The sequence below is a fragment of the Bos taurus genome, chromosome 8 (genome assembly GCF_002263795.3).
Source record: "Bos taurus isolate L1 Dominette 01449 registration number 42190680 breed Hereford chromosome 8, ARS-UCD2.0, whole genome shotgun sequence".
Lineage (NCBI taxonomy): Eukaryota > Metazoa > Chordata > Mammalia > Artiodactyla > Bovidae > Bos > Bos taurus.
In genome coordinates this window covers 10,890,679-10,908,028 of record NC_037335.1, presented here as the reverse complement: position 1 = coordinate 10,908,028, position 17,350 = coordinate 10,890,679, and the positions used below count along the sequence as shown (strand labels likewise).

The 17,350-nt window shown below is 48.8% G+C and overlaps 1 protein-coding gene across 1 annotated transcript in view; it reads right to left on the bottom strand.

Moving 5' to 3' along the window:
- Positions 1-17,350, bottom strand: part of SCARA5 (scavenger receptor class A member 5) — a 133,176-nt gene that overhangs the window by 21,707 nt on the left and 94,119 nt on the right. Inside the window, exon 7 of the mRNA NM_001102499.1 lies at positions 15,584-15,640. Within this exon, the coding sequence (NP_001095969.1) occupies positions 15,584-15,640 (57 nt within the window). The remainder of the gene's footprint in view (positions 1-15,583; positions 15,641-17,350) is intronic.

Below are 17,350 nucleotides of genomic sequence, written 5' to 3'. Positions count from 1 at the left end.
CAATGTTGGCCTTGAACCCGCCCCCCTCTCCCACTGCATATACAGCATTCCTCTCCACTCTGTATCAGGCCTGACAGCTGCTCATTCTGCCTCTGGGAATGGAAGGGAACTTGACAGTATCTCTGGGGAATCCATTCCAGGATTTTAAAACCTGCATCTGGTTTCACTCACGGGGTGCTGGCATCTCTGGATGGCTCCAGGGTTTTTTTCATCCAATTATTCCCTACCTTACTTTACTCTATTTACTTTGGGTTTCAGGGTTATAATTGAGGGGGCAAGATGCCGACTATCTTTCTCTAGCGTCTGGTGGGAGCACAGCCGAGGGAGTGGCTGCATTATTCTGCCTCTCCGTGGGCCTGGGAGGACAGTTTAACAACTAGTAGCTATCATCTTGGAACTGGTTTTGAGAGCTAGGGTACCCTTTAGAACTACCCAATGCCTATGGGGCTTGTCTGCACCTGGCTTAGAACCACCCCAAACTCAGCGACAACAAAGGTGGATTCTGCCAGGGAGAGATTTCAAGTCAAGGATGGATGACGAAGGGAACTCATGGACACCTAGTGCCTGCATGGGGTCGCATGTCAGGCCTGGGGCGGCATGTCAGGCCTGGGGCAGAGTGCTTTAACCACGGCTTTGCTCATTTACTCTTCTCAACGGCTCCATGAGTTAGTCATTATGACCTTCACTGAACAGAGGAGAAATGGGCCCAGAAGAGTCAAATAACTTGCCTAGGGTCACATAGCTGCTCCGAAGTAGAGCCGGGGAGGAGAGCAAAGGCCCTTCATTTTCAAACCACAGAGCCGGCTGAACACTGAAGACAAGTATTTCCCTCTCCACACGAAAAGTGCCTTTCATCTGTCTCCCAGCAGTCCTCTAGAGCTGCAGGAAAGCGTGTCTTTAGGAGTAAGAGAAAGAGCCTGGGACATCAGCAGTTCCTGGCCATAGGATGTCTCTAAGAATCACCTGAGTGCTTCAAAATCAACCAGGAGGTGCTCTATTTAAAATGGATAACCATCAAGGACCTGCTGTCTAGCACAGGGAACTCTGCTCAATGTCATGTGGCAGCCTGGATGGGAGGGGAGTTTGGGGGAGAATGGATACATGTATATGGTTGGCTGAGTCCCTTTGCTGTCCACCTGAAACTATCATAACATTGCTAATCAGCTATACCTCTGTATAAAATAAAAAGTTTTTTTAAAAAAAGATCAACCAGTGGGAAAGTGGGGAAGGGAAATTTCTGAACAGATGGTAGGTGTTGTAAATGTCCAGCCAGGGCTAAAAGCACTGCTGTAGGGGACAGATCTAGGATAAAGCCTGGGCTACACAACTTCACAGTAGCTGGGTCTTGTGCAGTGGTCCCTAACCTTTTTCCAGCCAGGCTCTGCTGCAGGGCATCACTTCTAAACTGTAGGCTGGTCTGTGGGTGCGCCTTATAAAATGCTATTTCCTAATGGTGCAGGCGTGCGTGCTATGTCGCTTCAGTCATGTCTGACTCTTTGCGACCCAGTGGATTACAGCCCACCAGGCTCTTCTGTCCATGGGGATTCTCCAGGCAAGAATACTGGAGAGGGTTGCCATGCACTTGCACCAGGGACCCGTTTCGTGGATGACAATTTTTCCACAGACTGGGAGGAGGGAGGGGATGGTCTCAGGATGATTCAAGTGCATTTATTGTGTGCTTTATTTCCATTATTATTACATCGGCTCCGCCTCAGGTCATCAGGCATTAGATCCTGGAGGCTGGGGGCCCCTGCTGTAAGGCACATCAATGCCACCTCCTCCAGGAGGGCCTCCCTGACCCATGGCCCCCACACATGAGAAATCGCCTAGCACCGTTCGCTCAGCCAGCTCCCATGCCCCCACCATAGTCAGCTCTGGAGAAGACAGGCATTCAACATTCTTGTGGTTCCCACTCGTAGCCTCACTTGCAGGCAGAAACCTGACATGCTGCCATCAACAAATGGTACTGAGTGAGTGAGTGACTGGATGAATGAATGGATGAGGGGCTCCTGGAACAGAACCAATCTCTAAGTACCCCAGACCCTGCTGGGATATGCATCAGAAGGGCCCAAAAGTCCAGGGAACTTTGCTTCTCAAGAGACAAGAGGAGGGGAAACCCGGCATAATCTTGAAATCTCACAGCTCCTTTAGGTGTGTTTATCTTGCCTTCCAGACCCTGCCAAAGCAAAACAAGTCAAAAGACAGGAGGTTGTGGGGAACAGAAATAAACACGTGGGGCTGGGAAAATAGGCTCTGATGCTCTGCAGCTGCAGAGCGGAGCCCCAGGGATAATCGAGACCGGCTGCCCTTTAAGGAGGCTGAACTTTTCTTCCCTGTGAAGAAAGAACTCTCCGTGCCCCCCAGCTGGCCTGCAGCATGAGGGCTCTGTGCTGTCCAGACAGGGCACTGCCCTTTCCCCTGACATCCACGGTAAATGTGGTCCGTATGCGAAGGACAGGAGTCATTCCACAAGCCTAAGGAATTTCCAGCCAGGCTCTGCTGGAGGGCATTGCTTTTAAACTGTGGTCTGGCCTGTGGGTGCACTTTATAAAATGCTATTTCCTAATGGTGTGGGCGTGCATGCTAAGTTGCTTCAGTCGTGTCCAACTGTGCGACCCTATAGACCGTAGCTGGCCAGGCTCCTCTGTCCATGGGGATTCTCCAGGCAAGAATACTGGAGTGAGTTGCCAGGCCCATGCCATGCCCAGGAAGGTCAGGGGATCTTCCGGACCCAGGAATTGAACCCTAACTGACTCTAAATATGGTGCTTTATGCCTCCTCAAAGCATTTTTCTTAGGTCTCATTTGATCTTAGCAGTCCTCCTCCAGGGTGGTGGGTATGATACCCATTATACAGATGAGGAAACTGAGACTCTGAAGGAAAGTGACTTCCTCAAGGTCATGTGATAAAGTGACCACACGTGGTCTCCAGTCCAGCAGTCCCACAGGTCACTGTACTGTGTCTTTGATTGAGGGAGGGGTTTACTTACTGGGCAGAAAGAATAGCAGAAGTACCTCCCAATTATCACTGTCCTTTTTATGCTGGATTATTTTTTCTTAACTGTTGACTCACCCATTGGCCCCCTCAACTCTACTGCATATCTTTAGAAACCAGGAGTTTGTCTTGGCTGATTTTGTTTCTCTAATGCCCTGTGGGGCTTCAGCAGTGGCTCAGCAGTCAAAGAATCCACCTACAATGCAGGAGATGCAGGTTCAATCCCTGAGTCGAGAAGATCCCCCGAAGAAGGAAATAGCAACCCACTCCAGTATTCTTGTCTGGGAAATCCCATGGACAGGGGAGCCTGGCGGGCTATAGTCCATGGGGTCGCAAAGACTCAGATTCGGCTGCACGCCTGAACAAGAACAACAATGTTAGTCATGGCTGGCTGGCTCCTAGCAGGTATTCAATAAAAATGTGTCTGATCAAATAATAAATGAAGTGCTTTCCCTGCCCAGTCCTGAAGCAGGGGTTCACTCCCATCACTGCGGGAGGATGTTGCTAACAGAAGCTCTGCTGGGAACTGGATTTGTCGGAATTTACTGGGCGGCTTGGGCAGAGAGCGGAGTCCTTTGCTTTGCATTTGTTCCTGGGCTTCTCAAAGGGCAGTGAGGGGTCAGAGAGGGTCAACAGGCCTTTAGAACTAGCAAGAAAAGCTGTAGAGCCAGGAGAAAGGCCATGATCCCAAAACCCTACTCTGTTACATAGGTAACAGTGAGGAGGTGCTGATGTTCACACGGCATTCCTCTAAACCCTTCACGTACCATTGCCTTACCTGCAGGGTTCATGACCAATGCTACTGGCCTTTCCAGCCTGGATGGGAGAGGAGTCTGACGGAGAATGTGCTCATGCTAAGTCATTTCCATCAAGTCCGACTCTGCGACCCCATGGACTGTAGCCAGGCTCCTCCATTCATGGGATTCTCCAGGCAAGAACACTGAAGTGGGTTGCCATTCCCTTTTCCAGGGGAACTTCCTGACTCAGGGATTGAACCCAGGTCTCCTGCAGCTCCTGCACTGCAGGCAGATTGTTTACCTCTGAGCCACCAGGGAAGCCCTTGGGGGGAGAACAGATACATGTACACATATACATGATACATGTGTATGTATCAGCCGAATCCTTTTGCTGTTCATCAGAAACCATCACAACACTGTCTGTTAACTGGCTATACCCAAATACAAAATAAATAGTCTAATTTAAAAAAAAAAAAAAAGAAAAGAAAAAAGACTGTTGGCCTTTCCTAAAAAGGCTCTTCCACACCCTCTGGCTTCGTTCATACTGTCCCCACCCTTCCCTGTTTCCTCTCTCCATTCTGCTCTCTTTCAAGTTCAAGGTCTGAGACGCTTGGCTGGAATGCTTGCTTCCCCATCTGTGTATTCTAAATCCTTGCTCTTTGTTTTTAGTTTTCTTTTATTTTTGGGTGTGCAGCAAGTGGGATCTCAGTTCCCCAATCAGGAACAAACCCACGTTCCTCCTGCATTGGAAGCTCACGGTCTTGACCACTAGGCCACCTAGGAAGTCCCCAAAATCTTCATTTCTCTCTTGCTCTCTTTTTTCTTTTTTGTTTTGTTTGGTTTTCGCTGCACCATGCAGAATCTTAGTTCTTTGACCAGGGATCAAACTCATGCCCCCTGCATTGGGAGCATCGAGTCTTAACCACTAGACCACCAGGGAAGTCCCTCTAAATCATTGAATCCTGCCTGTGCACTGGGTCCACCACTTTCTAGCTCTACCTTAGGCAAGTAATTTAACCTCTCAGAACAGTTTCCCTATCTGTTAAATGGGACAATGGCATACACCGTAAAGAGTTCTTCTAACATATGAGAAATGCTGGGCTGGAAGAAGCACAAGCTGGAATCAAGATTGCCGGGAGAAATATCAAGAACCTCAGATATGCAGATGACACCACCCTTATGGCAGAAAGTGAAGAGGAACTCAAAAGCCTCTTGATGAAAGTGAAAGAGGAGAGTGAAAAAGTTGGCTTAAAGCTCAACATTCAGAAAACGAAGATCATGGCATCTGGTCCCATCACTTCATGGGAAATAGATGGGGAAACAGTGGAAACAGTGTCAGACTTTATTTTTCTGGGCTCCAAAATCACTGCAGATGGTGACTGCAGCCATGAAATTAAAAGACGCTTACTCCTTGGAAGGAAAGTTATGACCAACCTAGATAGCATATTCAAAAGCAGAGACAGTACTTTGGCAACAAAGGTCTGTCTAGTCAAGGCTATGGTTTTTCCAGTGGTCATGTATGGATGTGAGAGTTGGACTATAAAGAAAGCTGAGCGCTGAAGAATTGATGCTTTTGAACTGTGGTGTTGGAGAAGACTCTTTAGAGTCCCTTGGACTGCAAGGAGATCCAACCAGTCCATTCTGAAGGAGATCAGCCCTGGGATTTCTTTGGAAGGAATGATGCTAAAGCTGAAACTCCAGTACTGTGGCCACCTCATGCGAAGAGTTGACTCATTGGAAAAGACTCTGATGCTGGGAGGGATTGGGGGCAGGAAGAAAAGGGGATGACAGAGGATGAGATGGCTGGATGGCATCACCGACTCGATGGACGTGAGTTTGAATGAATTCCGGGAGTTGGTGATGGACAGGGAGGCCTGGCATGCTGTGATTCATGGGGTCGCAAAGAGTCGGACACAACTGAGCGACTTCGCTTCGCTTCCCTTCGCTTCGCCATATAAGCCCCCAGGATCCTGGTGGGAACAGAGGCACTGGGGCAAGGGACTCGCCCAGCCTCTAAGTCAGTGAATCAACCAGCCATCCTTCCCCGACCACAGCATCCACAGGACCTCCTGGGATGTGTCCACAGGCTCTGCCTACCTCTTTGTTCCCTCAGAATTCCACAGCAGCACTCTTTGGAAGAGCGGCTGAAATTCAGCACCAGGGGAAATAAGCCCATCTGAACAATTGGTTCCAAGTACATCCCTGAGGCAGTTTTCCATGGTCAAAGGACACGAGGGGAAGTGCAGCCTTGAAACGAACGCAGTGGCAGCTAACTCCGATCCAGTTACATCAAAAAGACAACAGTGGTGGGACCTCCCTGGCTTAAGCTATTGCCTCCAGCATCTTTACCACCCAACCTAAAATGACTGAGTACAGGGTCACGGGGATTACGAACAATTCCTGACTTGGTTGAGTTGCTTTCTCAATAAACACGTTAACCATTCCTGGTTTTAATGTATGTCTCAACTTAAAGCTTTCTTCAAACAAAACCCACATCAAAGACTAAAACTTCAATTCTTCAGTGGTTCCAAGGCACTGTTTTTGTAGAAAATGCCTCACTCACCTTCGGTCTGAGGTTTGTATTACTAAAAGTTTTCTTCAGGGCAGATCCCAGAAACCACCAGCTGTTTGCCAAGGACAGGGGGATGCTGTGGTCCTCCAGGCCCCCAGGAGGATGGGTGTCAGCTGAATATGGTTCATGCAATAAACACAGATACTGTGTGCTCAGCGGCTACGTCATCTCCAACTGTTGTGTGACCCCATGGACCATAGCTGACAGGCTCCTCTGTCCATGGGATTCTCCAGGCAAGAACACTGGAGAGAGTTGTCATTTCCTTCTGCAGGGGATCTCCGTGACCCAGGTATCTCCTCCACTGGCAAATGGATTCCTTACCACTGCGCCACCTGGGAAACCCAGAACACAAATCCTAGTGGGCCTGTTAGTGACCTCCCAGCATCCTGATTCTCTGTGAGATCTCAGATTCTCCAAGGGGGCTGCGTTGCCCCAGGGCCCAAGCTTCAGCTCTTCCCTCTGTTTTCTCGGCTGGGAACATCAGAGGCTCTCAGGCAGCCCCCCTATTCCCACCACACTCCCCCACTTCACCCCCTGGCTTCTTAAAGGAGCCCAGCTTCGTGTTTTTCCTAGGCTTCTTGGATCTATTCAAAGCCATCAAACCAAGGGCGGCTCAGATTCATCGGAACTGACCGGCTTTCTGCATGGAGCAATCTGAAGTTCTCCTGGAAGGGGTCGCTGGAAGCTTTCAGGAAAAGTCACTGGATTTGTTTTCGGAAAGCTTAATACAGGCTCTTGGCAAAGCGGAATGCCGACAGGGCCAGATCGTGCACAGAGCAGAGGAGAAAAGAGGAACTTGCGGTTGGAGAGGTTCAGAGGGTGACCTCAAGGCCACATGGCTGGGTCAGAAGGGCGCTCAGATCTCAGGATTGCTGCTCTGCAGCCCGCCTGTCCCCTCTCCTTCTCAGGAAATCGGGGATTCTGAAAAACAGGATTTTCTCTAAGGGAAGTAGCTCAGTGAGAGCAGAGCAGAGGCAGCAGGGAAGCCTGGGCCCAAAGTGGACCTTTCGTCGGGGGCACAGCCAGCCTGCCGGGCGCCAGCTCCGGCTGAGGTGCCGAGGGCCACTGTGGACGGCTGGGGCTCATGTCCCGGCCTGGGTCCTGCCTCTAGCTGGGCCTCCACCTGGCTGTTCACCTCCCACTGCTGCCACTTCACACGCTGCTTGCCGCTCATCCTGGCTGCCCAGAGACCAAGCCTGACCTCCTGTCCACGGATCCCCAGACGCCTTCCTGGCCTCAGTTTTCGATTCCTGCCAAGGTTGCTGCACCGAACGTTTTGGGTTAATCAGACAGTGCTCTGCTGTTTTACGTGAGGTTCTCTACCTGGAATTCTTTCACCTTCTCCAGGCCCCAGATGGACACCAACTTGGTCTTCAAGACTTGGATCAGAGACACATCATCCAGTGACCCCCTTTGTACGTTCGTCTCCTACAGGCCCCACCATGCTCTCTGAGGAATGTTGCGTGTCCCTCTCAACTGCCGGCCTCTGAGCTCCTCAAGGTGAGGACAGGCCTTCCTCATGGGGCCCTCAGCCAGGGCCCGGTCTCCAGCGAAGGCCCAGCAAATGTTCGCTAAGTAAGTGAATAACCGACATTCTCTTCCCTAAGCGTTTCTTTCCTTCCACACGTCTACCTTTTCTCTGTGACAGAAGTGAGACGAATCCCTTGCCCTCTTGACTCCCTTCCAAGCTGGCTCTGTGCTGTGCTGGCTGGGTTACTGACCCTCAGGACAGGCCTCGCCTGTGTCTGCTCAGTTCTTACCAGGTTCCCAGCACTCCTTATCTTCCGTCCTTGTGCTCATTTCTCTCTCAAGTGTCTCCTACTCTGCTCCAGCCAGCACCCGAAGCGGTATTTCTTGTTCAGTTGCTCAGTCATGTCCAACTCTTTGTGACCCCGGGGACTGCAGCACCCCACTCTTCCCTGTCCTTCACCATCTCCCAAAATTTGCTCAAACTCATGTCCAACCATTTCATCCTCTGTCTCCCCTTCTCCTTCTGCCCTCAATCTTTCCCAGCATCAGGATCTTTTCCAGTGAGTCAGCTTTCCGCATCAGGTGGCTAAAGTATTGGAGCTTCAACTTCAGCATCAGTCCTTCCAATGAATATTCAGGGTTGATTTCTTTTAGGATTGACTGGTTTGATCTCCTTGCTGTTCAAGGGACTCTCAAGACTTGCTGTTCAAGAGACTGACTGTTCCCTTGAACAGTCTTTTCCAGCACCACAGTTTGAAAGTATCCGGTCTTCGACACTCAGCCTTCTTTATGATCCAGCTCTCACATCTGAACATGACTACTGGAAAAACCATTGCTTTGCCGCGAGACAATTTTTCTGAGTGAGTTTTGTATCTCCGTGTGTTCTCAATCACCAAAAATAAAGGGAAGGGAAGAAACATTTAAAAAACACTTTTCCATTTCCACCATTCTGTGGTGTTTGCCTCTGTCAGGGACACTATGTGAGGATAAAGAGAAAGGATGAACAAAGGCAGAAACTGAACACAATCAGTTAGGAAGAACAGGAAAAGCCCGTGAGGGGGGAAGTGTTGCTGTCAGAGGCAGAGCCCCCATCCCAGGCATGAAGACTTTAGTGTGGCCGATCCCAGAAGCCCCCAAGCAGGTGAGACAGTGAGGGCTTGGTGAAATAAAGAACAAACTCTGAGATGGGGAAAAGTCTCTTAAAAGTAACTGAGACTCTAAAAAAGTACAACTAGGGATCTCCCTGGCTGTCCAGTGGTTAAGACTTCACCTTCCAATGCAGCGGGTGCAGATTTGATCCCTGGTTGGAAGCTAAGACCCACATGCCTTGGAGCCAAAACACCAAAACATAAAACAGAAGCATTATTGCAACAAATTCAGTAAAGACTTTAAAAACGAGCCACATCGAGAACTTTTTTAAAAAACTAAAAAAATAAGTAAAAAATACAACTGGTGAGTATAACAAAAGAGAAGCAGTCTCAATGACACAGAGAACAAACAAGTGGTTGCCAGTGGGGAGAGGGAAGAGGGGAGGGGCGAGACAAGGGGAGGGGATAAAGAGGTACAAACTATTAGGTATGACATAGGGATGCTTTGTACAGCTTGGGAACAGAGCCAATATTTTGTGATAACTATAAATGGAGTATAATGTTTAAACATTATGAATCACTATATTATACATCTATAACATATGACATTTTATATCAACTAAACTTCAATTATAAAAATAAATTTTAAACAATGAGCATTGGTAAGAAAGAAATTAGCAATTTCATATTAAACCCACTAAGGAGAGAGGCCCACAAGGACCCCATGCTGACCCCCAGGTCAAAGGCCAGAGAGAATGAATCCGAGAATCAAACAGAATCCAAGATGGGCTGCTAGTGGACTCCAGACCCGTCCTGGGTCTTGACTCTGCCCCGGATGAATGCCGCTGGGTCGGGGCGGGCTCCTTATCCTCTTCCTCAGCTTTCTTATCTCTCTAACAGGCACATGATTTATGCCTCCTGGATAGGACTGGAGAGTTAAGTGAAATGTGGGCTAGTTGGTTAGCAGTCCTGAGTGAGTGCCTACTTTAACTTGGAAGTGTGGTTTACTTTCAAATCATGCTGTTGCTGAGGTAGTAAAGTTGCACCAGGAATAAAATGTGCACACAGTTGGACTAATAGATATAAGTGTACATAAAAAGTCTGGTCTGAAAGAAGCATTATTGCAACAAATTCAGTCCCTCAGGTCTGAAAGACTGCTAGCTTCTGGCGCTACACTATCCCAGACAGGTTCCCTGGCATCTCCAGAGACAGGGATAGATGGAAGGCAATTCATAGACTCCAGTGGATGGTCTTTGCATCCTATATTCTGAAAGAGGGACTTTCCAGGTGGTGATAGTGGTAAAGAACCCACTTGCAAGGCAGAAGACAAAAGAGACTTGGGTCAGAAAGATCCCCTGGAGGAAGGCATGGCAACGCACTGCAGTATTCTTGCCTGGAGGATCCCATGGATGGAGGAGCCTGGAGGGCTACAGTCCATAGCATCTTAAAGAGTCAGATCCAACTGAAGCGACTGAGCACGCATGCACACACACACACACACACACACACAGGTCCTAAAAGAGAGATAGAGGGAATTCTCTGGCGGTCCAGTGGTTAAGACTCTGAGTTTCCACGGCAAGAGGCATGGGTTCAAACCCTGGCCGGGGAACTAAGATTCCACATACCGTGAGGCATAGCCAGAAAACAAAACAAAACAAAACAAAACATTGAGAATTGGTTAAAGTAGAGACAGAGACATCTCAGCAGCGATGGAAAAGAACTGTCTAGAAACCACCATCCTAATAACTTATTTTGAGCTTATATACTGCATGCTAGGGTGTCCACTATTGGAGAAGGAAATGGCAACCCACTCCAGTGTTCTTGCCTGGAGAATCCCAGGGACAGTGGAGCCTGGTGGGCTGCCGTCTATGGGGTCGCACAGAGTTGGACACGACTGAAGTGACTTAGCAGGGTGTCCACTGGCTCCCCACCCTGCCAAACACACAGAAACCTACTTCCTTACATACTGAAAACACACACAAGCTGTTAACCATTTTTCAGTTTTTCTGAGATGCTACTGATAGCTATAGCTAAGCTCTGGCTTGGAATTCACCCTGGCCCCTCCTGCATGCTTTTCCCCATGTGAATCCTAATTGAGGAAACATTTTTAAACAATCTGAATTTACATCCTGCTTGAAATCCACACTGTGGGGCTTAAACAACACAGATCCTTTACTTACTCCCTGGCTGCAAAAGTACTATTTATTTTTCTTGCAAATGGACCATCGATGAGGGTAAAACAAATGTCTTCCTGTCTTAAGATGTGCAAATCTAACTTTTTTGTTCTTGGCCAAACTCTCAAAAGCCAAACATGGTACCAGCCTTGCCTCAAACAAACAAACAACAACAACAAAACACCTTTACCTCTCATCAAGCAGAAATCAGAAGCTCTGCATTCTATTTAGCCTCACTTTGGCCATGACCTAGCTGGGAGACTGTGGGAATTCTGTCCAGCTGTCTGGAGTGGAAGAGAAGATGGTTTGAAACACCATCTAACCCCTATGACTCTAAAATCCTAAGACTCTAAAACCCTATGACTCCAGGCCAAAACAAGGATCAATAATTACAAGATCTTGTTCTGAAAAATAATTTAATATTGACTTAAAAAATGGGTCCTGAGAAGTCTTTGCTATAATGCCTTCTTCAAAGGAAAACCTTCAAATTCTGATTCTGACCTGAGGAGGGGTCTATGTTTTTTCTCATCAATCCTTTTAATGTAGTAACACCCCCACCTGCTGGAGTTTTAGCTTTTTGCTGTTAAAGGTGGGAGGTGGTGGTGGAGGTTTCGTTGCTAAGTCATCTTGGATTATTGGGATCCCATGGACTGAGGCCCACCAGGCTCCTCTGTCCATGGGATTTCCCAGGCAAGAATACTGGAGCCATTTCCTACTCCAGGGGATCTTCCCTTCCCAGGGATTGAACCTGGGGATCCTACATTGCAGGCAGATTCTTTACCACTGTGCCACCAGGATAGGAGGTGTTTGGTAAAGGTTCCAGGCCTCAGGGGCAAGCTGGGTTCCTCGAGGAGGGTTCCTCCTCTACCACATCCTTTTTTAAGGAAGGTGGAGCCCTGGGCTGAGAACTTTTTCTTTCACCCCTGGGAACTCATGGCGGGGCTGCCCTGGGCTGGAGGAATGACTAAGAACCCCCCTCCAGAAGTAGGCACTCAGCGTGGATCAGACTTTCCTCACTTTTCTGTAAGATGATCTCCTGGCCCCTCCTCAGAACCTCAGTCCCAGCGATCCAGTGAATGCCTCTGGGACCAGAGGTCTGTGGAAACATAACCAGGAGTCTGACTACAGTGTGGGTTTGGCATCAGCAGAGGCAGGCTGGTGGGTGGAGGCCGTGGGAAGACCCAGGTCTCAGCCCCGAAGAGCTTCAATCGCCCTCCTTCAGCCTCAGGCCCTGTCACCTCTATCTCCAGGTGGGGGCATCTCGAAGTTGTTTAAGGAGCCCACTCCTCGTCTTCAAGACCAGGGGCCTGGGAATTCCCTGGCGGTCCAGTGGTTAGGACTCCATACTTTCACTGCCAAGGGCGTGAGTTCAATCCTTGTGTCAGGGACCTAAGATCCCACAAGCTTTGAGGCGCACCAAAAAAAGGTGCAGAGGCGGGGACGCTTCCCTGCTGGCTCAGTGGGAAAGAATCCGCATGCCAATGCAGGAGATTCAGGTTCCACCCCTGATCCAGGAAGATCCCACGTGCTAAGGAGCAACCAAGCTTGTGCACAACTATTGAGCCTGTGCTCTGCAACCCGGGAGCCACAATGACAGAAGCCCATGCGCTCTAGAGCCCATGCTCTGCAACAAGAGAAGCCTGAGCACCACACTAGAGAGTAGCCCTCACTTGCAGCAACTAGAAAAAGTCCATGTGCAGCAACGAAGACCCAGTGTGGCCAAAAAAAAGACCAGAGGCCTTCCTCTCATTCCAGAATCAGGGAAGGCCGAGGCCTGGGTGTTCTGTCCAGCTGCTGCTCCTTGCCCTGAGAGCCTCTACTCCCCACTCCAGGCCTCTGAGAATGGGAAGTAGACAAGGCCGTTCAGCCTGGTGGGTCTGCAATGCTTATGTGTGTCTTTCATGCCTTGCATGCTGTGTGTACAGTCCCCTGTCGATGGGGTTGAACCTGCAAAGCCACCCCACTTTCCTGCTCCATCACCAATGGAGACATTTTGGGGTCCTGTCGGGGGCAGCTATCTGAGCTCTGGGCTCCAGGGAGGGTACAGCCCCTTCAGGGCAAAAACGAACACCAGCAGTGCCTGAGAAGGGGCTGGCCAGCCTCTGGGTGCAGAAGAGAGGCTCCAGGGCCACGTGGATTAGATGCCCTTCCCCCAGGCTCCCTGCCCATGCCTGGGGGAGCCCCCAACCTCTGCGATTCAGCTCTCTCCCACACCCATTCCCCTATACATTGTGCCCCCAGCTTCAGGGCCCAATCCCACTGCAAAGCCCACCCAGCTGGGCCCACCGAGGCAAGGCAAACAGATGAAAACATCCCCATGGGCTGCATGGTGACTGACAGCGCACAGCTCTTCCAGGCTTGCCCAGCGCAGCCCACGCCCTGCTCTTGAGTCAGCTGGAGAAGCTGCTAAAGAGTCTGACAAGCACCCGTGGGTACGCACTGGGTGGGCGGTGTCTCTGCTATCCCTCTCAGAGGTCATCTTTCCACTGTCCCTCCTTTCCCACCACCCCATCAGGACTTCTCCATTTCACAGGGGAATGTCAGGGTCCTTCTCAGCTGCTTTGGCACTGTTTACCAAAAGTCAACAGTCAGCAAAGAGCTGTACAAGGCAGTGTTCAAGAGACAAAGTAGTTTGCCCAGCTCTCAAAGAAATGTGACTCAGATATATCACTGACATCCTAGATCACATCCAGATTCCCTTCCTTTGCCTTCATTTTTTTTTTTTTTTTGGCTCCTGCATGGTCCAGCATATCTCTTCTAGCTGAGACATTCCCAGTCAAGCCCTTGGCTGTCCTTGAAAGGGACTCTGCTGCTGCTGCTAAGTCACTTCAGTCGTGTCCAACTCTGCGCGACCCCATAGACGGCAGCCCATCAGGCTCCCCCATCCCTGAGATTCTCCAGGCAAGAACACTGGAGCGGGTTGCCATTTCCTTCTCCAATGCATGAAAGTGAAAAGTGAAAGTGAAGTCGCTCAGTCGTATCTGACTCTTAGCGACCCCATGGACTACAGCCTACCAGGCTCCTCCATCCATGGGATTTTCCAAGCAACAGTACTGGAGTGGGGTGCCATTGCCTTCTCCGTGAAAGGGACTCTAGATAATGTTAGAAAGTATATAGTTTGCTGTGGATTACAGCATCCAAGGTAAGGTGTGGAGAAGGACACAGCAGCCCAGTCCAGTATTCTTGCCTGGAGAATCCAATGGACAGAGGACCCTGGTGGGCTATGGTCCACGGGGTTGCAAAGATTCAGACATGACTGAAGCAACTTGGCACGACACAGCAATGGAAGATGAGCGTATGGAGTCCCTGTAGATATGGGCATACCTGTCCTCAGGTACACCCATCGCTTTAGAGAGACAAAAAGCTATCACGTACATTTCTCCTATTGGATCCTTAACCACTGTCCTAGGAAAGGAAAGGGCAGAGGAAGTAGGAGGCAAGATAAAGGTTCAGGGACTTTGGAGAAGGTACTGTTCAAGAGCAAGGTCTCTTGGCCCTGCATAGCTTGGATGGAAGTGTCACTTTAAGGATCCACTGAAACCAAGGATCAGCCTTCAGGAAACCCTCACACTGGGTCCGAAGTGTGCATCTACAGTGGTGTCTGTCCATTTCCCCAGGCCCTGGATTCCTGGAGAGCCCACACCAGAGCCCATATGCCTTAGAAGAGGGTAAACAGCTTGAGCCTTTACCCAGATGGTAGATTTCAGAGCCCCCAGAATACTATGTGCTGGTACCATTTTTTTAACTTGGCTAGAAAACTCTATTCGTTGAAACTTGGCTTGGAGGCTCGCTATTCTCTGGCAGTCTCTCCAAGTTTCTACATGGAGCCCTTCATAATGGAAATAAGCCCTGGAAAAGAGTGTTAGAACTAGATAAGCTGACTTCCCTCGTAAACACTGTAGGAAGGACCCTGGTTGGACAGACATCCATTTCTGGACTCAGTGGTCTGCCAAATGAAATCTCCAGCATCACTGCTCAGTTAGTGGCAGAGGGAAAAAACAAACAGGTTTCTGCTTAGCCTCAACACCTTTCCCCATATAACCACCCAGGTAGGTCAAGCTCTTTAATGAAGTCAGTAACTGAATTTTAGCAAGCATCTCTGATGATTTGAGAAAGTCTGTCTGAATTGGTGTATTACATAGGATACTAATAATTAATACTGAGTCCTAACCATGTGTCCTAACCACCAGTTACATGGATTGACTCATTTAATTCTCACAATGACTCTATGATGTAAGAACACTTTTAATTCCCATTCTATAGATGAGAAAACTGAGGCACACATTACGTAGTGAGGCAACCAGAAAGAAGCCTGGGCAGTCTGCCTCCAGACCCTTATACAACCACTGGAAACATAGCCTGTGCCCCTGGGGTATAATTCTCTCTTGCTGGACTAACTGAGCCCTAGAGCAGGTAGGTAGCTTCTTTGACACTGGAGTCAGGGCCAATGGCTCCATGTTCCAGACCCCAAAACTTGTGGGGCTGCTTGGGGCAACAGCCACACCCGTGCTGACCCAGAATCCAGTGACCCCAACAGAATTTCCTTACTGGCATCCACTGTTCTGTCTCCTTTCTCTCCTTTCTCCCCTTTTGGGCCTCGATCACCTAGAACAGAGGAGGAAAACCCACATTAGAAATGGAAATAAATCCGCATGGTGAACAAAGTCTTATCTGCAGGAGACATTAACCCCAAACCAGAGAAATGCTGAGGCAGGAGCCCGCAGACCTGCAGGGCATGTATGGCAGGAAGGGTAAGAGCTTGAGTCAGTTATGCTGTCTGTCCAGTCCTCCTTGGGAGCAGGGTGGGTGGGCACCAAGCCGAGACATTTCCTTCCCTCTTAATTAAAACACAGAGGACCATCGCAGCACGGACTTAAAGGAGTGCATGGTATCCCATAGGGAGCAGACAAAGAAAAGATATTCCTACTAAATAGCCAAAATTTTAGAAGCTTAAATCCAAGGTTGCTCTAATAAGCATGCAGGAAGAAAAGGAAGCAGGGAGGGTCTTCAGTTACAAGGAGAAACATAGGTTCTACATCGGGCAGATTTTTTGGTGAGGGAGATTATACAACACGAGGGAGTTTCCAGGGAATTGTGGCATTTCCTTCCTAGGATATAGTTAAAAGAACAAAGCTCTTTTCTCAGCTAACATCTCACTCTACAAAGAAGTTGAAAGGTCCTGACACCACTCAAGGGGACATTAAAAAGACCAGGGGATTCCATCCAAGTGCCTCCAGAAAGACAACTACAAATCAAAAGCTTATGGCAAATTCTCTCATGAAAAAAAGGAAGCCAGCAAGTTCCAGGGGAAGATGCCTTGTGTGATCCAAGTTTTGGAAAAAAAACAACAACAACAACAACAAAGGCAACCATATATGTAAATATGAATGTGCTTTTGGAAAAAAGTCTGGCAGGATGTGCTCCAAAGTGTTTGCAGTAGTTACTCTGAAGAGTAAGCACCTAAGAGACCACGAAGGAGGGCACTCACTGTGTACTTTAGACTTTATGCATTTCTGTATTGTTGAATTGTTTTTAGTAAGCATGCGCTGCTTTTGTAATGTGTTTTAAAAATCAATTTTTAAAAATGTGGATATAAGAGGAAGGAAAACCTCAGTCTGTTTAATCACCAGGCAGAAAGTAAAATAAAAAATTCCCAGTGATCCAAGATCAACAGGTCATCCTTGATGTGGGGTGAGAACAAGGGAGGAGGCAAAGGCCAGGGAAAGAGTGTCAGATTTCTTCTTCTGCAATGGTGCTAGGAGGTTTGGAGACTCGAAATGAACATGCAAAGATGGGCTCCCCTGAAAATGAACAAGGTGACTATTAACATGAAGGAAAACAAGTCAGAAGAAACACTATTGACAGTGGAAATCTGAGAACTGTTTAAAGTTTTAACTATTTGGGGGACCAAAAGAATATGACAAACTGTAAGGAATCTGGCCGTCCTGGGGGCAGGGGCTAGCCTGGGTTTGCAGTCTCTGTTCTCCTGGCCCGGTTTCCTCTCATTACGTCACTGAACTGCAAGCACAGGAACACGCCCTTGCATTTCTATAGTGCTTTAGAATTTACTGCGTTTTCACTCATATGCATTCCATGTAACCCTCATGAGAGCCCTGTGAAATATGGCATCATGAGGATTTCTAGTTTGGGGATGCAGAAACTGATGATTAATGGGAATTCCCTGGTGGTTCAGTGGTTAGGACTCCATGCTTCCACTGCAGGGGGCATGGGTTCCATCCCTCATCCAGGAAGTAAGATCTCGCATGTCACGTGGCATGGCCAAAAGGAAGAAAAGAAGCAGATGCTTAAGGAGAT